This window comes from Oryx dammah, unplaced genomic scaffold, assembly GCF_014754425.2.
Source record: "Oryx dammah isolate SB20612 unplaced genomic scaffold, SCBI_Odam_1.1 HiC_scaffold_11, whole genome shotgun sequence".
NCBI classification, from domain to species: Eukaryota; Metazoa; Chordata; class Mammalia; order Artiodactyla; family Bovidae; genus Oryx; species Oryx dammah.
The window spans coordinates 19,699,768-19,724,215 of record NW_024070195.1 but is presented as its reverse complement, the minus strand read 5'-3'; the positions used below and the strand labels follow the sequence as shown (position 1 = coordinate 19,724,215).

Below are 24,448 nucleotides of genomic sequence, written 5' to 3'. Positions count from 1 at the left end.
CACCACCTTTGCATAATGTAAAGATGACAACAAAGTGATAGAGGTGAGACCGACACAGTAAATCATTTCATCAGAAAAATGAATTCCCTCTCAAATATCCCTTGCCCACCTACTTCAGTTGAGGCTAAAACACAATGTTTCAAACAATTATTGCTTAGACACCTAGCAGAATATATTCCCTGAGTCCAATGCACATTTAAAATAATAGCACTATAAACACTAGTATCCTATTAATATTTACGACGCAAGTTTCTAACCCCACTCTGCCTCTTGCTTAGAACCACCTGAGTAATCTTTAAGAAAAATGTTCTTACTAAAGCCCAGCCAACAGATCTGTGAAGCATTTTTCTTGCAACGGAAATAGCCATAGGTGGTTTATCAAAATCATTCTATGACACAGCAAACAACCTTATAATGAAAAAAAAAGGAAAAAAATTTAGCAGCTATTTCAGTTGTATAAAAAATGGTCCAAAAATCCTATAACTATAAAACTATACAACCACTGATCTCTATCGACCATGACAGCAAGAAAACTTGAACACCAGAAAGTGTTATGGCAAGGAGACTTCTAAAATAAGATGACGCTCTCCCACATTTTCACGAGGAGGAGGAAAATAGTAAAAGTCACATTTCCCAAACTCAGCACCAAATTCACTCATGCTCACTAATATACCATGAAATGTATATGTCTCCTTGCATCTTATCAGAATTTACTATAATTAAATGATAAAATTGCAGTGACAGAAAGTTAATAAATCCCAGAAAACACTAAAAAAAATGTTCTGTTCAAGGCTAGTCAGGCAGATGCCATCATTCTTATGATTTCACATCAGAAAAAAAAAAAAAAAATCCAGCAACATCAACAGTCCTGAGGTAACACAGGTTATTCATTCTCAACCTATAGGACACAACAGAACCAAATGCCCACCTCAGACATATGGAATCCTAACTGTCGTGAGTGAATACATGCGAGAGTGTGTGTATGTGGCAGAGGAGGGAGTAGGGTTGCTGGAGGTACATCTTTTTCATTTTTTATACAAATTTTAAAGGTTACTCTCCACTTATAGTTACTGGAAAATATGGGCTATATTCCCTGTGCTGTACAACACATCCTTGTAGCCTTACACCCAATAGCTGAGGCATCGGTATTTTTAAAAAGCACCACAGGCAATTTTAAAACATCAGATTTTGAATCCCACTAAGTGACTCATATTGCCAGTGTCTGCATTGCTGGCTCCTTGGTGAAAACAGTCCCACTGTTTCACTATATAGTGATTTTATGTTCAAGGTCCACACCATGCCTAAAGTCAGACTGAAGTGACGCTGTAGAGCTGCTGTTGCGGTACTTATAGTAACAGAACAGCTCCATGGGACTGAGGTAGATTGCCTTAACCCTCATTCCTCTGAATGCTGGATGTTTGGAAGGCACAGCACCGTAAGTGTGATCAGTTTCAGCAGCCACATGCAAAAATTGGTCTTGCTGTATCAACTTCCTTTCTCATAATTAAATAGCACAGTCTAATCATATTCTGAATATAACCTTGGCATTGACATTTCAATACCACCCTTCTGTTCCCATCACAACCCCAAAATCATAAACATAAACATTCCTGAATTAAGACCATCAGGAAGGCCCTGGTTATGTCATCATTCATGAGTGATCACTCCTGCATATGTTTGCCCATTTGGGCAAACATATGGAGCTATAATTTTCCTTCCAAACTTCAGTTCCTGGAGAATGATAAACAGATAGGATAAAACATTGCTTTAAGATGAACTATGGAAATGTTCCAAAGATTTGTATGCAATCTCAATCAACATAAAGTGACAATTTCGACAATTTCTTTTAGGAACGTTATCAACAAACTACACACACACACACACACACACACATTTTCTTTCGAGTTGTTTTTTTTTATTAAATAGAAGGAAATAAAAACATCAGAGTAAGAATCAATGGAATATAAAACAATCAATGAAGTCAATAGAGAAAAGTGAATACAACCAAAAAGCAAGTTCCTTGAGAAGATCAAAAGAATTGATAAACCTCTAACCAGATTGATATGGAAAAGAGAGAAGAACCAAACCATCACCATGAAAGATAATCTACAGATAATTAAATGCTAACAAGTGGATACTATGAACAACTTTATATCAGTAAATTTGACAAAGACATATAAGACTTGTATACTGAAAGCTACAACAAAATACTACCAAAATAAATTTTAAAAGACCTAACGACATGGAGAAATAATTTTCTTGGATCAGAGATTCCATTTTATTAAGAAATCAGTTCTCTCCAAACTGATTTATAGATACAATATAATCCCAATCAAAATCTCAGCAGGCCTTTTTGTAGAAACTGAGCTGAGTCTAAAATTCATATGGAATGCAAAGAACAAAACAATTTTGAAAAAGAAGAACAAAATTGGAGGACTAACACTATCTGATTTCAATTCTTGCTATAACAGCCACAGTAATCAAGACAATGCAAGATCAACATAAGGACAAATAGACTTGAGGGACAGGATTGAGAGGACCAAGGAGACCAGAAAAAGACCAACATTTATGTGTACAATTGATCTTCAACAAAAGTGAAAGTTCAGTGTGGAAATGACAGTTTCAAACAGACATTACTGAAACAAGTAGAAATATATACATTAAAAAATTGATCCACATATTGCTTTATATAAGGAAATTATTAATACTTCAAAATGGATTATAGACCGAAATGTATAACTTAGAGCTATAAAACACCTAAGAAGATATAGACCATCTGTGACCTTAAGTTAATCAAGAATTTATTCAATATGATGTCAGCATGATCCATGAAAGAAAACAGACAAACTGAACTTCATCAAAATTTTAAAACTCCACTCTTTAGAAAGCACTGTAAAGAATGAAAAAACAAGCCACAGACCAAGAGAAAATATGTACAGATCATGTTTAATAAAGGATTTGTATTCAAACTATACAAAGAACTAGTAAAAGAACAAGAACTTAATTTTTAAAATGGCAAAAGATTTGAACCAACACTTGAACAAAGATACATGACAGCAAATAAACAGATAAGATGCTCAATATCATTAGTCACTAGGAAAATACAAATTAAAAAACTACAAATTTATTAAAATGGCTAAAATTTAAAGCACTGATCATACTAGTATTGCGGAGGATGTGAAGGAACTAGAACTCTTACAATGCTGGTGGTGATACAAAATGGTACAATCACTTTGGAAAACAGTTTAGCAGCATCATAAAAAAGATAACAGACACCTACCACACAATTCAGCCATTCCACTCCTAGATATTTACCCGTATGAACTAAAAGCCAATGTCCAATCAATGATTTGTAAATAAATGCCCAATGCACCTTTGCTTGTCAGCCAAAAGCTACAAACAACCCAAATGTCCATCACTGGATGATAAACTGTGATATAGTCATACAATGGAACACTATTCAGCAATAAAAAGGAATGAACTATTGAGATAGGCAACAAAATTAATCATTTTCCAAATAAATACACTGGCTAAAAGGAGGCACACACACTATGATTCTTCTCATAAAATTTCAGAAATTAGTGGCTGAGAGCAGATGCCTGTAGGTGATTACAGATGAGGAAGGGCAAGGGGAAATGTTTCCTAAGATGCGTGAGAGTGATGCATGGGAGTGATAAATATGTTCAGTATCTTGACTGTGGTAATTGTTTCATGGTTCCACATGTCACAGCTTATCAAGCTGCACACTTTAGTTGACTGCATGTTACAGTTCAATAAAGTTGTCCTTTAAAATCTATATTTTATTAATATCAAAAAATTCTCTTAATCACTCTATTCCCAGAAAGATCTTACATAGTATTGTAGAATAGCTATAAAATTTTAGTGCTAAAACTTCTACAACATTGCTAAGGAACAATACTCTCACATCTACATTGCCAAGTAATATAAGAGCTCATTAGGTCTTTCCATACTAAGTTAGGAGAACAAACTGCTTCCTTTATCATGAACTCCTGACCCCTGCCCACCCAGACCCTGTTGAGTCTCTCATTCAAAAATTCCATTTTCCCTTATCTTGTTTTTCCAAATTATCTCAAGAAACTTTCATTAGTGAACCAAACAGAAGGTATTATCTAGTTTCAGAAACTCAAGAAAGGTTCTGACCTTGGAATAATGACAAACAGGTTGTTCATACCCACCTGAGCTGGCTTGTTGCAGATGACACCGTGAATCTCCAAGTAGCTGAAGGTTACCTCGAGCTGCATTGAGGGAGGGGGAGGAAAGACAGACCTGTAATAAGGGTGTTAAAACCTATAATTCAAAGTAAAAATACTACAATTAGAAATAGTCCAAGTGCAACAAAATATTGGGCATCTTCTGAAGGTAGGCTGGTTTAATATCTCCATTCATTCAATATGACATGACCTTTGACCTATCATATTTCAAAAAAAGCATTAGTAACTTTCCTAAAGGGCCAAAAGGAAATGCCAAGTCTGACTTTTTAAAATTTCATCCAAGGACAAACCCCATGGAAAGTTTCTGTACTTCTACATTATTTATTTACTGAGGAATGACTGTATGAAGGGAGCCATCCAAATAGACTTTTTTCTCTTATTTCAAGATGTTGCTACAGCAATCAGATCAGGATAAAGACACTGTTGGTTTTCCCTTCTTTCTAAACCCTTACCCCTTTGGGTTACATTCTGACCACTTATTGGAGTCATCATTCTTTCCATCATCTTTCATTGAAGTGCCTATTTTAAATGGATTTAGGAAAACAGTATTTAGGAATTTTAATCTGTGCTCCAATGAAACAGTTATTAATAAACAAAAGTCTTCTGTCCCTGTATATGCATAAATTATGATTTATTTCCTTTCTATTTTAATAACACATGCTCCTTCCTCGCTTCTCCTATAATCAGCATTTCTTTTTCTTCAAAATATCTCCAGTCTCTCACTCTTTGCCTCTTTTTCCTGGAAAACTGCCACTAATCTTTCTCCCAGTTTTTCAGTGTTTCATCTGAGTACAGCAAACAGTCACAGAACCGAGGACTAAAGACAATGGGCAGAACTGAGCTGGATCAGTTTATTTCACTCTCTTGCTTTAAAACTAGAAAAGTAATGGAGAAAGGACCCACCTAGAACCAAACCCATAGGACCCATAGCTCTGCCTGCTGGTGCTATGCTGTACCTTTATACATTTGGTAGGATCAATTTTAGAACAGAGGACCCCTGAATCTCCAGTTAAATGCTTTGAAGTATGAAGATGAGGGCTGGAGGTAGAAAGATAAATTCATTGCTTCATCATTCACATCACTGAACCAACAGATAGTTACAGAAGGCCTATTATGTGCCAAGACGGGCAAGAGAAATGACACATTTATCTCATCCTCCCAGAATTAAATGCAGTCTTGAAGGCACCTCTTAAACATTCAATTAGAGTGGATGTCTTCTTCCCTATCGTTATCAAGATCAATACTGGGTGAGGTTTGAAAACTCATTTAAAGCAGGAATTTGTTTCTAAATAAAGTGTATCTCTACCTTCCCATTTATTTCAAATTAAATCTTATAAGCATATTTTTATCTGCCAGCCTTGGACACAGTACCAAAGTTTCTTCTTTGAATCAAGCCCCTTGGGCTGGCCCTTCAAAGGCATTTCCTCTGTGGGCCACACTCATAACCGCAGAGCACCAACTTTCAATGCAAGCTCTTTAAAATGGAGTGAGAACCTAAGACACTGGGAAAGCAATACGAGGGTGTAAGTTCTCTAGGTTATTATATTCCCCATGCCGTGAAGTCACTCAGTCGTGTCCGACTCTTTGTGACCCCATGGACTGTAGCCCACCAGGCTCCTCCGTCCATAGAATTTTCTAGGCAAGAGTACTGGAGTGGGTTGCCAATATTCCCCATGCCCCTGGCCTTTAACAGATGCCTGGTCCTTAACACGACAGTAATATTTTAAGTGAATAATTTGATCAACATTCATTAATTCATAGATGCGCTCTCTTTTTACAGCCTATTTCATTGATATGTGAAATATATATTTTTTTAATTTAAAACTGTAATTATAACTACTGTGAATAGGTTTGGAAACAAACCACTGACTCTTAGTGGGCACTCATTCAACTGGTGGGAACAGGTGTCTGGGAGGACCTGCACTCTCTTACAACCTAGCAGCTACGAAGATGCAGCTGGCAGTGGTCAGCATCACCGGGGCTGGCCTGGGCAGCTGTGGTCAGTCTGGCTGGGAGAGGTCAGCTGGAGGTCAGTTAAGATGCTTCTCCTGCCCCTCAGGGCTGTCCCTGGAATAAACCAAGTGCCAGGGAGCCAGGAAAGCACTGAGACATTCCAGCTAGGCCCTGAAGAACGACTTCAAGTGTGTCCAACAAAGAAAAACAGAAAAGGGAAATCCAGGCAGAAGAAAAAGAATCTGCAAAGGCACAGAAGGATTCAGAGAATGAGAGCGAGGCTGAAATGGGAAGCAGACTCTGCAGTTTTGGGAATGAGGAAGGGAAGACAGGCTGAGTCTGTTATTGATCATAACAATCAAGGGTTATTGATCTTAACGATCAATGAATGCTGAGGAGGGGAATCCCTGAGACACTGACTGATGTCATAACCAGGTCCAAGGCATTCTCTCTAATCTCACCGACGGCCCTTTTTAATAGGCCTGTGCTCTCAACCCCTGTCACTGACCCTCCCCTGACTCCAGGCCACCCTGAAGACAGCTTAAAGAACACCCCTGAGCAGGAGCGGGCAGGGGGACTATTGAGGAAGTGGAGACCCAGGCAGGCTGCAGGAGACCTAGGGCCTCTTTAAAAGAGAACCACAGGTACTGGAATCGGTTAGGTATGAGGAAAGAACGGGCCCAGGCTATCCACAGCTCTCTCCCATCCTCTGGCTCACCACCTCTACTCCCAGCAAGACAGGCCCCATCCGACAGGCAGCAGAGCCAATCTAACCGTGATCATGTGATGCTCCTCCGGGAACTCCCACTATTCTGCACGCAGTGACCCGTGTCATAACTGCCCATCTTTCTGGCCAGTTTCCCTTCCTCCACAGCCTCCTCAGTCCTGGGCCCACACCCCAGCTCCCCAGACGCACTGTGCTCTTGCCAACTGGTAAACTTCTGACTGGTGGGAGACCCCTTCCACTGCCTGGTTGACATGGGGTCATCTTTCAACCCAGCTTCCCTACAGACCCTCCCCTGACAATAACCCACTGCCCATCCCCCTAAGCAGAGTTGGAGCCTTCTGGGGGGAATGGCAAAGTTCTATTTCTTCATCTGCGTGTGGCTGCAGAGGTCTCTGCTCGGTGATTAATCACGGAGTTGCACGTTTCTATTTTGCACATTTGGCTGCGTATGAGGTACATTTGACTATAAAAAGAGAAAAGAAAATGTTTAATTAATCAGCCCCGAAGAAAAGAGAATAAACCTATGTGAAAACCATAGGCTGTTGTACACTACTGTTCTGAGTATAATTATTTCCTCAGAAAAATGAATGTCATTGACACTGGCCCTGCTTCTTAACCAAGGTATGTTGTGACACATGAAAACCAGCCTTCTCTCCAGGGCAGCCTGCCTGCGGGTCACCCTGAGAGAAGGTCTGCCTTTCTTTCTTCGTGATGCTGACAATATCAGAAATCAGAACCAAACTGCCCTAGCCAGGCTAGTGTGAATGTTATATATATCATGGGATGAAAGTGGCCATTTGCTAAAGAGCAGAGCAAGGAGGGGGCAACAGAAGGGAGACACACGACTCTTCAAGAGGTGATGACATTTTTAATTCGGGTAAACATATCATTCAGGAGCCTTCCAGTCAATAGACTGCTTGACTATTTTCCTTCCTTAATTAATTTTTCACCAGTACAATAATGGTTAACTCATTTCCTTATATCCTGCCTTCAGGTACTTTAGTGTACAGGTAATTTACTCCAAAATCATTTACATAATAACTGATTTCATTCATAACACATTATAAACATAAAGCCTCACTCTCTATTATCAAAAGGGGTGGGATAATATAAAGTCTCATTCCTTAGAGAAACTGTGTAAAATTTAACATGTGCATCATTAGAAAGAAAAAAGGCATCAGGTACCCACAACCTTTGATTAGCAAACACTGGGTTGGCACCTTCTCAAAATTCAGCAAAAATCATGCAAATCATTAGTCAGTCCTACAAGGTCCACCGTGTCCAGCACATAAAGTATTCACAAGACAGTGGCTAAATATTCAATTTTAAGAAGAAAGGACTAGAAACACGATGCAACCCAAACATCATAGTCCAATGAGGCTGAAAGCATCTTCCAAACCTTCCCCATCTTCCTGGGTTTGTCGGCAAGTGAGGCAAGTTCAGCTCAGTAGAAAGTTGAAAAGAGGAGGCTAGTGAGTCTAAATCTTTTCCCATTCAATACTTGCAAATACTCCGATAAGCCAGCTCTGCAGTTTTTGGGCTCTTTTCTAATAGCTCACCTACAAGGCTACTGTGAGAATTGAGTGAGATAATGTACTTAAAATACACTTGATAGATAACTAACTAAATTCTGGTGATAACAAGGTACTTTTAGGGATGCAAAGCCCCTGCTCCCTTGCTTTGATGAGAACCATGCCTCTGTCAGTAACTGGTGTAAGCCTGACCTCAGGCAAGCTACCGTCCCTCCCTGTGCCTCAGTTTCCTCATCTGTAAGACAAGAAGAAGAATGAGACCTACCACATGGCTTTCACAACTTATTTTTAGGGAGATCATCTTATTTACTGAAACAATATTCAATAAATGTAGCTATCATTATTTTTTTAGGGAAAAAAAAAATCCCAATTTCTTGTTACCATTCAGTTCATATCCTATAAAACAGGTCAAAACCTTTCTGTGACCAAAAAGGAAATAAAAGAAGTGATTGTGGTGCCTAATTCACAAGTTATCAGTTCAAATGTTAATTTGCACCCTATAATGAAGGACATCTTATGGAAGATGTTAGTCTTTTTTAAAGAACCAAGTGGTATCATGTTATTTTCTAGAGGCAACATCTCTAAAACTATATTTTTAGTTATTTTTTAGAGGCCACACCAGAGTCCTCCACCATGGAGGAGGACTGGGTGGCTACATTTCCAGTCATACACTCTTTATGAGTTAGGATGGTTATTCCCCACGTGTCAAAGCCTTAGAAAATTGAGCCATTATTAGACCCAAGGAAATAAGAACCAGACTTGAAGAAAGTATAAACCCTGCCCCAGTTGAGAGGAAAATCATTGAAATTCACCAGCCCTGAGGATACGGAGCATGAAATGCTTCGCTGCTTTTCTTGGATGCTCTACACAGATAGGGGGACAAAGGAGACATGCAGGTGCTTTCTGGGGGGAAGGAAGGAAAATAAGGTTGTACAAAGAGAACTCTGGACATACTGGCCTAAATCGTAAGTCTACGCAACTGAGAATCGAGTGTGTTGTGTTGGGCTGTGTGCCTGTGTTGGAAGGAGGAAACTCATCAACACTCACCTTGGTGGGGATTCGTGCTGTGACGAGGAAGGCACGGCATGACGTGAGCACCTGTAAGATAGAAGTGGCAGCATCAGTATAAATACCAGAAAAGTGGGCTGGTGGGCTTTGGTGTGACCCACAGATCATTAGATACTATAGCCTCGAGAGGCTGGGCTCCAGAGGCTTCCACGTAAGACTAAGTGACCTGGAACGGATTATTGACCTTGTAGGAGTATTAACTTTACCCTAACAATCACTGGATGAAGAGTTGTATTGAACAGATCACCTGCCAAATCTCAAGACGAGCAATCAGTCAGCAGCCCAAAAGAGCCACAGGTTACCCCAGTGGAGGTAGAAAGACAGGGCTCAGAGATACTAAAATATAGATGTCTTACGCATAGGAGGAGCCCCACTATCTCAACAGCAAACTTAATGAAAAAGCCAAGTACTCATTCATGCTTTGCAAAATACAACCGCCACCCGAGTTTGCCCACTTGCTTTCTGTTCTCTCTGTGCTAGCTGATAACATTTACATAACACACAGGCAGCAAAACAGGCTATTGTTCCAAGAAGTCAACCCTGACTCCTTCTTTGCTATGCCTGTCTCAGTCCTAGAGAGCACATTTATGGAAGTTTTCATTCCAGTTCTCAGCTAAGAACATATAGATAGCCCATGGGGTCCCATATACCTATAGGTCCCTCTTGCCCAGCAGGGGCCCTAGAGAATACTAAGGCTGGGAATAGTCTGAACTCCTAGTTCATACCTGGAGCAGAGCTGCCAGACCACCCACCACTTTTAGTGTCCAAATGTGCTGCTCTGCAACCCAGAGGTCCAGGCAGGCCTGGGGCGGGGGGGGGCTTTGCCAGAAAGCAAGCAAGCAGACCCCAACACTTCTCAAGTTCTGATGGGAGACCTGTCTTTGATTTTCCAAAGAACTCCCCTGTCCCTAAGTTGACATTTTGTGACTAATGCACATGTGCTAGTCTAAGAACGCTAGATTTGGACAAAACTGGCTTCCCTGGTGGTTCAGATGGTAAAGAATCTGCCTGCATTGTGGGAGACCTGGGCTCGATCCCTGGGTTGGGAAAATACTCTGGAGAAGGGAATGGCAATCCACTCCAGTATTCTTGCCTGGAGAATTTCATGGACAGTAGAGCCTAGTGGGCTACAGTTCACGGGGTTGTGAAAGGTCAGATGCAACTGAGCAACCACACTTAGAAACCATAAGTCAGGGAACCTGAGCACCAAGTTGTTACAGGATTTATCTAGATTCAAGCCAAGGCTCATCCTGTTCATCCACACACAGAAGGTGAATCCATGGGTATGCCTGTGGGCTGCTCTGTGCCTCTCTCGAGTCTCCCAACTCCAAACAGAAACGGTATATTTTCTAGAAAACTGCTTTGAATAATCATAGGTCACCATTATGGGGAGTAACTCAAGCCGGGACCCTCTGCTAGAAAGATGACAAAGGGATATAGCCGGACAGTGGCTGAGAGTCTGATAACGAGCACGGGGAAGGCAGAGGGGGAGGGACATCACGCACTGCAAGACTTTCCACCCAAATGTCTTCAATCACACGTCTTCACAGGGTTCTTGTCTACCTGGGGTAATTTTTGCTATTTGACTTTAGAGGGGATGGGATGTGCTCTAAAAGATCTTTAATCAGTGACTTCTAAAAGTGGAGGCAACAAAAGATATCTGTATCTGACAGTCCTTTTCCCAAAGAAAAGATCCTTTCTTTTAACTAAGGCCCGAGAAAACAACAAGCAATAGAAAGGGGAGAGGTGTGTAACCAGTGGGACCAGATGAGTGAGCAGAAGTCAAAGGTAGCCCAGGAGTAGCAGGACTAGCTACATAACTTCAGGGCCCTTGTTCAAAATTATGAAGAATTCTAAGTCAGAGACAGAAAGCATTAACCGCAGCACAGGGCGGCCCTGAGAAGGATGCCTTGTGCAGCTGTACAGGTCCCGTGCTCAGGAAGCTAGCCCTGAGTATTGCAACCATATACAAGCATTCCCTGTGTGCCATAAATGAGCAAACATCCTTGGATACGTTAATACATTTATTCCTCTCGACGACTATATTCTTTGTCACTATTTCCCCCATTTTTCAGACAAATAAACTGAGACTCTGATGTAACCAGGGTGAAAATAGGATTCCTACCTAGCTTTGTCAGTCAACTCGCCTATCTTCTTCACCACTAGGCTACCTTTACACATTCCAACCCAATCGTGCCTTTGGGTACTCTAGACCCTGGCAATTTACTTAGATTTGAGGTAGAAAGGTACAGCCCAGCAAGCGGCCTGTGACTGGGAAGAGACTCTCAAAGCTCCCAGCTCAAACACTATCTTCCTCAAAGTTCCAAGTTTAAAGGAATTCTCTTTTCAAATCCAAGAATGACCTGGAGAGCTACATTTTTTTCAGTCAACCGCACTGGTATCACTACCCAGGAAGGGAAGCACGAAGAAGAGTTTGGCTGCCTTAGGGAAAGGGCAAGAGGCAGTTTTGTTGACTGAGACACACAGGGTTCCGTGGTGAACATCTGACAGTCGGAAGAAGCTGGGACAGTAATAGAAAGGGAGATAAAAGGTGCCAGAGACAGGCACAGTCAGTGTTGTCACTCGCTTAGGTCAAACAAACAGGTTACCTGTGCTAAATGACAAGATCAGGACTCAGCTTTAAAGGATGAAATTTACCTTCTGTGAACTAAGACCCTGCCCCACAGTTCACCTTGTTTCATTGAAATTCCGTTGATTTACAAGATTGTGTTAGTTTCAGGTACATAGAACAGAGACAGAATTTTTGCAGATTCTACTCCATTATAGACCATCACAGGATAGTGAGCTTAACTCCCTGTACTCTACAGCATATCTTTGTTGCTTGTTTATTTCATATACTGTAGTTAGTATCTACTAATCCCATACCCCTAGTTTGTCCCTTCCTCCTCCCCCGTCCCCATTGGTAACCACAAATTTGCATTCTGCATCTGTGAATTTATTTCTGTTTTCCATATACTGTCATTTATATAATTTTTTAGATTCCACATCTAAGTGGTATCATTTTTCTGTCTTATTTCACTAAGCATAATATGCCAAAGCCTTTGACTGTGTGGATCACAACAAATTGTAGAAAATTCTTCAGGAGATGGGAATACCAGACCACCTGACCTGCCTCCTAAGAAATCTGTATGCAGGTCAAGAAGCAACAGTTAGAACCGGACATGGAACAATAGACTGGTTCCAAATCGGGAAAGGAGTATGTCAAGGCTGTATATTGTTACCCTGCTTCCTTAATTTATATGCAGAATACATAATGAGAAATGCTGGACTGGATGAAGCACCAACTGGAATCAAGATTGCCAGGAGAAATATCAATAGCTTCAGATATGCAGATGACACCACACTTATGGCAGACAGCGAAGAAGAACTAAAGAGCCTCTTGATGAAAGTGAAAGAGGAGAGTGAAAAAGTTGGCTTAAAGCTCAACATTCAGAAAACGAAGATCATGGCATCATTTCCCATCACTTTATGGCAAATAGATGGGGAAATAAAGGAAACAGTGACAGACTTTATTTTGGGGGGAGGGGCTCCAAACTCACTGCAGGTCATGACTGCAGCCATGAAATTAAAAGACACTTGCTTCTTGGAAGAAAAGTTATGACCAACCTAGACAGTATATTAAAAAACAGAGACATTACTTTGCCAACAACAGTCCATCTAGTCGAAGATATGGTTTTTCCAGTAGTCATGTATGGATGTGAGAGTTGGACTATAAAGAAAGCTGAGCACCAAAGAACTGATGCTTTTGAACCGTGGTGTTGGAGAAGACTCTTGAGAGTCCCTTGGACAGCAAGGGGATCCAACCAGTCCATCCTAAAGAAAATCAGTCCTGAATATTCACTGGAAGGACTGATGCTGAAGCTGAAACTCTAATACCTTGGCCACCTGAAGCAAAGCACTGACTCATTTGACAAGACCCTGATGCTGGGAAAGATTGAACGCAGAAGAAGAAGGGGACGACAGAGGATAAGATGGTTGGATGACATCACCAACTTCATGGACATGAGTTTGAGTAAACTCTAGGAGTTGGTGATGAACAGCAAGGCCTGGCGTGCTGCAGTCCATAGGGTCACAAAGAATCGGAAACGACTGAACAACTAAACTGAACTGAAGGTCCATCCATGTGGCTATAACATAGCAATATTTCATTCTTTGTATAATTGAATAATATTCTATTCCACAGCACATCTTGATGTAGCACCTTTTCAAACTCTGCTCCTCCTCTAGCAGAAAAGGTTTAAAAATGGAAATAATGTCAACAGTCATGATGACCAGCATGACTACAGGAAGTCAGATTTCTCATCCTTTCCGTTATCTATCTATGGTTAACCCTTGACCAACTCAGGGCTTAGTCTGCATATAGCTTACAGTGGAGTGGGCCCTTCGCATCTACACTTTGGCTCCATCTGAAGATTCAACCAACCACAGATTGTCTAGTAAGTACTGCAGTGTTTATTACTAAAAAATATCTTCATATAATGTGTAGCTCGACTCATGTTGCTCAAGGGTCAACAGTATACTGCAGCACACACACTTCTTCCTTCCAGGGGTTCTTGTATGATCCATCTCCAATCTTTTCAAGAATCTTAAGTCCCCAAAACTTTTGCATAGAAGTAAAATAGCCAAATCATAAAACTCACACACCAGAAAGGACTCAATATCAACCATCTAGTGAAAGACCATAAGCTAAGAGAAGATCCAAAGAAACGTGTCTCATAGCTAGTCCCTACCAGAGCTGGACCAGAGGCTGAAACTCTTTATTCACAGCATATGACTACCTTTTCACTCTCTCCTCAGATGGCAATAAGGGTCAGTGCCAAAAGCCCCAGATGGGAACAGGAAGCCTCTTCAGTAGCCAGAAGAGCATACTAACCTCTGTGAACATGCCCTCAGAGGAAAATTGGTGCCACAACATCCAGGATCATTTTACAAGTACAGTAGTAACACCAGCCGATACTTGTGGGGTACCATGTTCCCACGGGTTTGCATACATCATCTCCTTTAATCCTCACAGCAGCCAATGCGGTAGACACTGTTATTAACTCCATTTTAAGAAGAAACTGAGACACAGAGATTATGTTACTTGCCCGAGTCACCAAGCAAGTAGGTGGCAAGGCTTGGATTCAAACAGATGGTCTGGCCCCAGAGATCATGCTAATGACTTATACAGGCTCTCAAATCTCACCTGTCCAAGAGCCAGCCTCCTCAATAGTCTGCATATATGCAAACACAGATGAGTTATAGAGCTTTAAACCCAGAAAGAAGCAAACAGGTAAAAGTGTCATCAATAAGATGGTAGATGATTGCATAACATAAGAACAAGGACCAGTTTTTACTGTCTGTCCAGACCAGTAAACCAGTGCCCCCCTCTCTCTCTCTGATCATGGGTTAATCTCTATGTGTCTCTATTTGGATCTGTCTACCTGATGCTATGCGTGTAACTCTCAGCTTATCGGTGCATCTCCTGGACTGTTCCCCAGCCCTCCCTCCAACCTCTCTCTCTTCTGTGGCCACCGCTATGCCCACCACACCCCACCCCAGCTTCTCATCCTCTCCCCCCTCCTCTGGTTCCCATCCCCTTTGCTCTGCCCTCATTTCCTGGCCCTTTCTCTCTGCTCATCAACCAGAGTTTGTATCTTATTTCTCCCAGAAACAGGCCCCCATCACAGAAGAAATACTTTGTTCTTGAAGGGTATTTCATTTGGGACATAGTCACAGAGAAACTTGAACAAAACATGAAATAAAAATGACAAGACACCTTTTGACATTATTATACAGCAAGCACACCAGTAATTAAGTGATTACAAGGTCCTCTGTGTGAATCTAATGACTAAGTCTTAAAAACTAATCTCAAAACAGGCACCCACGTAACTGACATGCGGCAGTGATCCCCCAGCACGGTAGCACAGGCTGGCCTTTTCATCCATTTGCAAGCATCACATTTTGGAGAATAACGTCTCCCACAAGCAGCTGAAGCATCAAGTGACCTCCCTGCCTGCTTTTGATCTGTCCTTTCCTGGAATGTCACCAGGGGGGTTTCCAGGGGCCACTGACAGGGCCCTGGCTCAGTATATTTTTTAAAACAGAAAAAAAAAAAAAAACCAGTGTGTTTACAAGGATTCACCTTTTGCGTAAAGAGCAATCTCTTGACCATATGTAGATGCATGATGTTCTAATGATCACTTCTGCTTTCACTTTGGCAACAACAGCGCTCACAATCTGTGGCCCTGCATGCCAACCTTTCTTTAGAAATATTTTAAAGGCAGCCTAAGTACACAGTGTCCTTCGGCAGTTGGACACAGGCCAAAATCATTTGCTTGAAAAGAAATGTTCAGGCTTTGAGGGGAGAAGCTTTGTGCTGGCTGGCCCCCATTGCTGGTGGTCAGCTCTGATCCCTCAAGGCAAAAGAATTGTCCTTAGAAAGCCTGGAAGGAGATGGAATGGAAGGGGTGAAATTCTCCAGTGCTTACCCAGCCTTTCAAACAATAGGCTCACTTGTCAGCACCAGAGCATAGCAATATTTTGAAGCACATGTGCAAAACTACGGATGCTACCATTCCAAAAATTGTGCCCTTTGCTCTATCAACTCAAACTGGACCCATAAATAGGGCTACATTCAAGCTGGAAATCCCAAGGAACTCAGGCTCCTAGGTTTCCTCTTTGGGGCCAAGATGCCCTAGGAGCTGTGTCCCTGGAGGTCTTACGGTGCACACACACGGCTCCCAGCAGGTGAGGGGAGACATTGCAGAGGAAAACCCCCCTGTGGTGTATGAGGACGTGCTTCCTGGTCGTGAGTGAGCACTCCCTTGGCACTTGGGATAGCAAGCCTCTTCTGGGCAGGGTGACCACATCTCCATTTCCAGTTTTAGCTCCGAGAATCCTGCATCCCAGAAACTGGGATGTTTGGTCACCCTACTTGCTGGGGTTTTGGAATTAGGAAGACAGGGTCCAGTTATGGCTTTGCCACTTTCTAGCTGTTGCACTCCGACAGAATTAGTTAGCTTCTCAGTTTGCTCACCTGTAGGACCAGAAGAATGTTGCTCTGCAGGCCTGATGCTATTGTTTACAGTAAGATACAACCATATGAATAGAGACCTAGCCCAGTACCAAGAATGTCTCTGCTGAATATATCATTATAACTGGTGCGAGAGCATCTTAAGTTTGGATTCCCAAAGTAAGATTAACATCTATTGAATTTTTCAACAGTTTTTGTCAATGGAACAAAACAAACAATTGGGGAAAAACACAAAGATTCTGAGACAAGCTGAAATTTTCAGTTCAATATGTATCTTTAAACTTGAAGAATGTTCTTACAAAGCTTTAAAAAAATGGAAAAAAAAAAAAAAAAAGGCAGAGGGAGCATTAGAAGGTCTATGTGTACTTAGCCAAGAAACCTTAACCACAAAGGGCAAACTAGAATTTCCCTCCTACCCGGTCTGGGAGGCCCATTCTTCCACAAGAGTCTTAGCATGCAAACCACATTTTCACCCTCTATAATGAATTTCTTCTCCCCTTCATTGAAATGCAAGCAGCAGCTTGGTTCCCTTTGAGGCTTCCTGGTTCAACTTTTAACTTCAAAATTTCACTTGGAAACATTTATAAAAATCCTCCCTCGTGTTAAGACGCACAGCTTAGCAGAGAAGCCTAAACTTCCTTACAGAGATGATACATAATGAGGTAGGCCATGGAACCCTCTCATTGCACACTTGCTAAAAACAGAAATAGGTATGTTTCACCCTCTTAAAGAATGCCATTACCTAAAGTCTACCGCTGCATAGGCAACAGATAAATTTATGGCCCCTCCATCTACATTCTCTCCCACACATTACCAAAAGTGCCTTTCCTTTAAAACTGGGCTCTTCCTGGCAAACGTAAGATCAATGGTCTCATATCCCCAAAATGCTCATTTGCAAGCAAGCTAAATGATGACTGTCACTACTACGCTTCCTCTCTTCCAAACTCCCAGCTCCAAGTACATCTCGGACAAGACTTCATTAATCCAAGACGCACACTTCAGAGAAGGAGAGGGACACATGGCAAGGAATGTTATCACCATTGAGGAGAGTTCCGAGTGACAAGGGCTAAGGGACTTGTGCAAGGTCACTCAGAAAGCTGAGGGAGAATAAAAAGCCTCTTCTGACTCTCAGCCTCCTAACAACCCATTGCACACAGCTTTGATGACCATCACTCTCTCTGGCCAAAGCAGGACACTAAACCCAAAAGGAATACAAAAACCATACTATGTTAGTGCAATTTCTGGCCCCCAATGCCTTATAAAACCAGATCGCCACACTCCTCAGACATCTGTATCTCTCCTAATGCCATTTATAAGTGTGCCCTAGGAGGTGGCATAGTCCACTGTAGGATCTGAAAACTACAGATCCAGCCCCACCTGTTTTTATAAATAAAGTTTTATTGGGACCCAGCCACCCCCATTCATTTAATGGGTGGTCTCCAGCTGTTTTCACACTACAAAGGCAGAGCTGAGCAGATGCAACAGATATGCTTATGGCTCACAAAGCCGAAAATATTTACTATCTGGTTGGTCCTTTATAGAAAGTATAGGTTTGCTGACCCCTTGCCTAACGGTTTAGAGGCGAAACTCTGGGATCAGGTTGCCTGGGTTTTGATCCAAACTTCATCATTTACTATCTGCGTGACTTGGGGCAAACTACTTCCCTTTCTCATTGGCTCAGTTTCCTCTTCTGTAAAATGGAAGCAATGATGTATACCTCAGGGAGCCATGAGGGTTAAATGAGTCACTGCCTGTCAGTAAGTGAACATATGTAAAGTACTGAGAGCATACAGAAAGGGCCAGCATATGGAAAGTACTGGTGTTTCTTATTATTTATATTACAATATTATAATAATATTACTCATGCTAATTATACTAAGAACAGAGTTCCTAGATTTAGGCTGGGTCTGATCTCAAGCTAGACAAATGACCTGAGTCTGAACAAGTCAACTATCTGTGTGGACCTCAAGTCACCCAAGCTTAAAATAAGGGGATTGAAACAGATGTCTGAGTTATCTTCCTACACTCTGGGTTACGGCTCCGACCCACTGTGGATCTGACCCAGTTCTCAGACCCTGCTTCTCTTTGCTCTGTGTGGACTGCCAGGAATGGTAAGTCACCAGTGAATACTTGCTGAGAGGAATTAATTCCTCCATGGGTCTCTCCTTCCAGGAAGGACAGATGCTCCCTCAATTGGGGGGTAGCAGGAGAGAGCCACTGGAGGTGGGTTTTTGTCTTCAGATGTCTAGTTTCAGGGGAAACCTTTGTACTCTAACACCTGTGCAAATCCATTTCTTTTCACCTGGTTATTTATGTCATTATGCAGAAATGCAATGTTTACATACAGCTTGTCAGAAACAATTGCTTCATTCTTCCCGCAGTCCCTTTATTGCAAGTTGTAAGGCTTCATCAAAGCGTGTAAGGAAACAAGCCTCTCTAATTTTTTCCCATGGATGAACACATGGCTACTTTCAAACAACTTCAAGTCTTCTTGATGTCACTCATGTTTCAGATCTTCTTTTCAAAACACTGTCTGATACAAAACTCTGGAATGGGTCGCACTGATTCTTTGATAATGACATGTTTTTAAAGGCAGAATAATGGCGTGATCACAAGCCCTGGAATGGGACCACGTCTTAGGCTAAGAGTAAAGATGAATCTAACTCCTAGCGCCAAGTCCAGGAAGGTCACGTTAAGGTACTCACTTGGCACAGAGTTTCTGCCCAGACCTCTCAGCACTGAGGTCTCTGTGGTCTGCACGAGGCACGCTTGGGAAGGAACCTCTGCTAGTCATCACTGTTATGTTTATGGTTTAAATGAATTCACCAACAGTAGAATGCAAAAAATATAGAAAACATACAACATGAACGCAAAGGTCACATTAACAAACTTTCTCCTGCTTCCCTAACACGGGGCCAGCTGGTCTCTTCCTGAACATGTCATGAGTCTCTAGCACCCAATTCTAGCAAAAGATCACAGTTAAGAGGGATCTAGGGATGGGCGTATGCAATTCCTTTATTTTAAAGATGAGAAAACAGACCAGGAAGAGTCAAACAACTGTCTGCATTTATCAGGGCTCCCGTTTTTGTTTTTTTCTCTGACAGTGAAATTTTAAGAACAAATAAATTTATTTAAAGGAAATGGGTAGCTCTCTTTTTTTTGAAAGTGCTTTTCTTTTAAATTAAAAACCAGAGCTCAAGAGAGAAAGAAACTAAATCAACTCTACCAATTTGAGAAGTAAGAACTTCTTCACTCAAGTGGTAGGTCCCTTCTAGCAGCCCTTGTGGAGTGAATGGACACCAGCCATTTTTTTTTTTCCCTGTGCGATTCCTCTCAGGATTCAAAACCCAGAAGTGAGAACTCTGTTCTGGGCATGATGCCTAACAAAGAATTACCTGAAAGATGTGACAGTTACAGCTTAATGATAAAGACCATGAGCTCCAGGGGCAGCCTCCCTGGATATGAAACCCCCGCAGACCAGCCCTACTAGCTGTGTGACCTTGGGCAGGTCATTTAACCTCTCCATGCCTTGGTCTCCCCACCTGTAAAAACATGGAGACAATATAACTACTGAGATAACAGGTGAGGTACTCAGAACAAGACCTGGTACATAAAGGAGTCCAATAAACACACAGCTTTGGACAAGTTCAATGGTAATAGTAGCTAGACAGCTATATGGCACAGATGGAACATGAAGTTAAGTTTCACTCATCATTTGCCAGAATTCTAATGCTGCGGTCCCTCCCCACCCTACACCCTTTCAATTTATCAGCCCACAAGAGACGTTCTTCTACCCCCATCTTCAAGTCCAGGAGGGACAAATGTCACTTCCTTAGTCTTCACTTTTTGTTAATTAGTATTTTCAGCCAGAAAAAAAGTGTACATTTTCATTCCTGCTCTCAGGACAAACATATGAAATATTTCTTCACTCTACAGATGTATGGATGGCAGATGGGTGGGGGCAGGCATTGATTTACTGTTACAGAAATTATCAGGTTGAGAGATATTTTTCATTACATTCCACAAGAAGCAGCAGGGAGAGGCAGGGGGGGAAAGATCTGGAGTAATTATATTGAGAAATCTGTATGTGCACATAATTTTCAAACTGAGGGCTACAGCCCGTTGGTAGGTGGTTAAATCAATTTAGTAGAGTTTAACAAGCATATTAATAAAATAGACTAAACTGAACTGGAAGTGAAAAGAAAATTAAGTGCATTGCTAATACAAACCATAAGCATTGCTTCATGAAACTTTTGTTTCAGAGGTATCAGTGTGCACACAGTACACATGTGTGTGTGTGTGTGTGTGTGCATGCATGCTGACGTGCATGCACGGGGGGGTTGCTTCTCAAAATCAACATAAAATTAATTTCTTCTCTGGGTCCAGGTATTGGAAGTTTGATAAAGCTGGCTAATGGCACCATCTGCACCCATAAGCATGATCTGCCATGAGGATACAGAAGTGGTTGAGGAAGCAAGCTTGGATAGCAAAAACATGAACTTTGGATTCAAAAACCTCAGAGAAACCCCAGCTTCAGCATTTTGTGAGCAGAGAGGAAATTGGCAGGTTCCTGTAAGTCTCCAGGCTGCAGTATCCTCACTTCTAATTCAGAGACAATATCTATCCTTGTGTAAGAATCGGGGATTCCCTATCAAGTTATCAAGTGCTAAGTCTATAGTAAACATTAGTATGAAAGGAGTCATTTTAACCGACATCACACTTATTGAATACAGCTCTGAAAGGGATCCATAGGGATTAAAAAAACTGAGATCTATGGACACATGCGCACACCTGCTAGTCAGAGACAGAGCCAGGCCCAGGTGCCCTGGCCCCACTCAGTCGCCTGTTTACAATGCGTCATCTCCAGGATGCAGCTTTCAGTGCAGAAAGAGATTATTCCCACGGTAACTACAGCCTATCTGAGAATTAGAAAAGAATTTCCACGTCTGGGTGGTGATATAGTGAAACCTGATACAGAGGAAGAAGGGGCTTTGGACCAATCTGAATTCACTTGCCATCTCTCCCACTTAACTACATAACCCGAGTCTTATTTTTCTTACCTGTAAAATGGGTATGGCTCTAGATGAGGATTAAAAGGGATAGTTTACCGAAACCCTAGCACTCTCTTAACTTTATTCACTGATGATGTTAACATCTGGCTAAAAATGTCTATATACCATCTCCCCTCCAACTTCCATCATCAGAGATCAGCAATGCATCCATTCACATAAGGGCACTGGACTCTGAAGATGTTCTGGAATTTTATGGCCACAGTGTGAATCCTGACTCCTCCACTCACAAGTGAGGGTGATTTGGGGAAAGGCTTCTCTGGGCCTCACTTTCCTTGTCTGTAAAAATAAGGGATCATCACAGGTATCAACACCTCATGGCAGACTGTTGTGAGGATTAAACAACAGACTATACCTGAGGTGCCTAGACCAGTGTTGTCAACAGTAAGTGCTAGCCTCACTGTCACGCATCCCGAGAGATTTGATGACCAGCTGGCCCTTCTCATTCTTTGACCTTCTGGTCCACTTAGTCATTCCCTGGCCCATGCTATCTGTCCGCTCTATGATTCCCAGCTCAGGCATCCCATTCTTGGACCACCACCTTCTCATTTCTCCTTCAGTGTGATCTAAGGGCCAGAGGGACTAGCAGCACTTAGGAGCTTGTTAGAAATGCATCATCTGGGAACCCAGACCTACTGCATCAGGATCTGCAGTTTAATAAGATCCCCAGGTGACTCATACACACACCGCACACTTAGCAAAGTACATGCGTCTTTTCCTCCACTCGGCTGTGCCCGCTACCCCAACACCACCGGTCACTGACCATCCTACACCCTCCCAGCCATCTTCATCCCATTAAAACCCCACTGAAATCATTCCTCCACTGTTAATACCTTCAGCCTGTGTGTTCCCTGTCCTTTCATTACACCCACCGAAGAAAAACCTCAACCCCGGATGAACCCACCCATCTGCCTATCCCAGGCTTGCCATGGTGGCTTCCAGGCACAGCTGGAGAACAGAGCTAGTCTACAAACTGATTCTGCTTCCTTCCTGCACCACTGAGTACACAGAGTTCATCAGAATGGTACCGCTGACCATCCCACTCCAACCCTCCCCACCTGCCTGCTCCTGAGGCTCCATCTGTCCCCTCCTTCTGAACTGCTGGAGGTAAATGCCCCTTGCCTCGACTCTGGATTATACCCCGCCCACATTTGCAGAGGCTTATGTAACTATGTCTTCTGTTCCATATCTAAACGTCCAGATACAGGGTTCCCAAGATCTAGATCTGTATCCTGGATTCTACACCCCTCTTGTAGCTCCATCTAACTCCCTCCCCACTCCTAACTTCTCAAAAAAGGATCTATACCTGATTCATTTTTCTGCCTCGAATGCATCCTACTGTTCAAACTGGCTTCTGTCCCCACAGCTCCCCTGAGGTCCCAACCACCTCTTTGTTGCTAAGCCCCACATATAGTTTTCAGCATTTCCTAATGAGATTTCTCCTTAGTAATGGGCAGAGCTGACTTAGATTTCACAGCCGAACTAGATACCACCTTAACAGTGATACAGCCCCTTGTGCTTAAATTCTCTTTTCCACTGATTTCTCCACCTACCTCCCTGGTCATGTCCATTCCCCACTCCCTGCTACCTTCCATTTTTCCCACAACTTCAGTGGATCCCAGAGGGCTCCCAAGTTCCTGTGCAGCCCAGACCTGTCTTAGATCATCAGCTCTAACTCTACTTCAACCCTTAAACTCAGCATGTGATCTTTCTTTCAGAATCTGTTCCTCACTAAGAGTCTCAGCTCAGTAATGAGCCATGGCAATCCATACAGCTTCTCAAGCCAGAAATCCAGGCATCATCAATGGATTCTCAGTCATTCACCAAGTTCAGTGCAACTGAAACATCTCTTAAATCCATTCATTTCTCTCCAGTTCCAACACAATGACTCTACCCCAGGCCACCATCATCTTGCTCCTGTAACACTTTGAGCAGCCTCCCCACAGACCCATCTTGCCTCATCAAATCAACTGCCCATAAAGGATCTTGATGCGATCTTCTAAACACCCAAACATTTATCCTATCACTTCTCTACTTAAGCTCTTTAGTGGCTCCGCATGACTACACTGGTCCTTGCCTCCACCTGCAGCCTCGTTTCACTCCCTCTCCTTCCCGACCCCTATCCCCTCCAGTTATAGCCATACTGGCCTTCTGTTGGTCCCACCGTCTGCTCCAACCGTTCTTTCTTCTGCCTCTTTTCTTTATCTTCCCCTGATCACATCTACTCATCCTTCAGAGCCCCACCTAAAGAACTTCCCTAACAAAGTCCAGACTAGAGCAGGTCTCCCGATCATATATTCTCACAGTATTTGCTCCTTTCCTCAGTAATATCTATCACAATTTTAATTACTAGTGGAGTTATATATTTAACATCTACCATCCCCACCAGACTGTAAGGTACTTGGAAGCAGGGACCATATCTGTCTCAGTCAAGGTTTACTCCTCTTCCTTACCCCCTTTCCAGCTATGAAAACTCAAGATCTCAGAAGGTTAAAAAAATGATAATAAGTTGCTATAACTGTGAATCCAATTGTAAAAATTCAGTTATGCCTCATTATTCCTGATGCCTACCAAGTAACTGACACATCCTTCCTATTTAATAGTCATATCCTATATGGGAAGTACCTGAAAATTTGTTGTTTGCAGCTCACCTCAACCCAATTCAAACAGATATGTTAGTACTACCTAATCCCCAACTCCACTGCCAAAAGAAAGAGAACTAGAAAAAGAAAAGGATAACCTAAACAGAGGAAAGTTGTAGAAATGCCAAATGCTGATATCCCTGCCTTTTGCCTACTGTATTCAAAGAACTTCTTTACTCATAAATTCAC

The 24,448-nt window shown here is 42.2% G+C and overlaps 1 protein-coding gene across 5 annotated transcripts in view; it reads right to left on the bottom strand.

The window, feature by feature from the left end:
* Window positions 1–24,448, bottom strand: part of CARMIL1 (capping protein regulator and myosin 1 linker 1) — a 307,355-nt gene that overhangs the window by 166,416 nt on the left and 116,491 nt on the right. For all 5 annotated transcript variants that reach the window (XM_040249951.1, XM_040249952.1, XM_040249953.1 and 2 more), the window contains 2 exons: window positions 9,492–9,542; window positions 4,197–4,256 (listed from right to left, as the gene is read on the bottom strand). In XM_040249951.1, coding sequence (XP_040105885.1) covers window positions 4,197–4,256; window positions 9,492–9,542 — 111 coding nt within the window. The remainder of the gene's footprint in view (window positions 1–4,196; window positions 4,257–9,491; window positions 9,543–24,448) is intronic.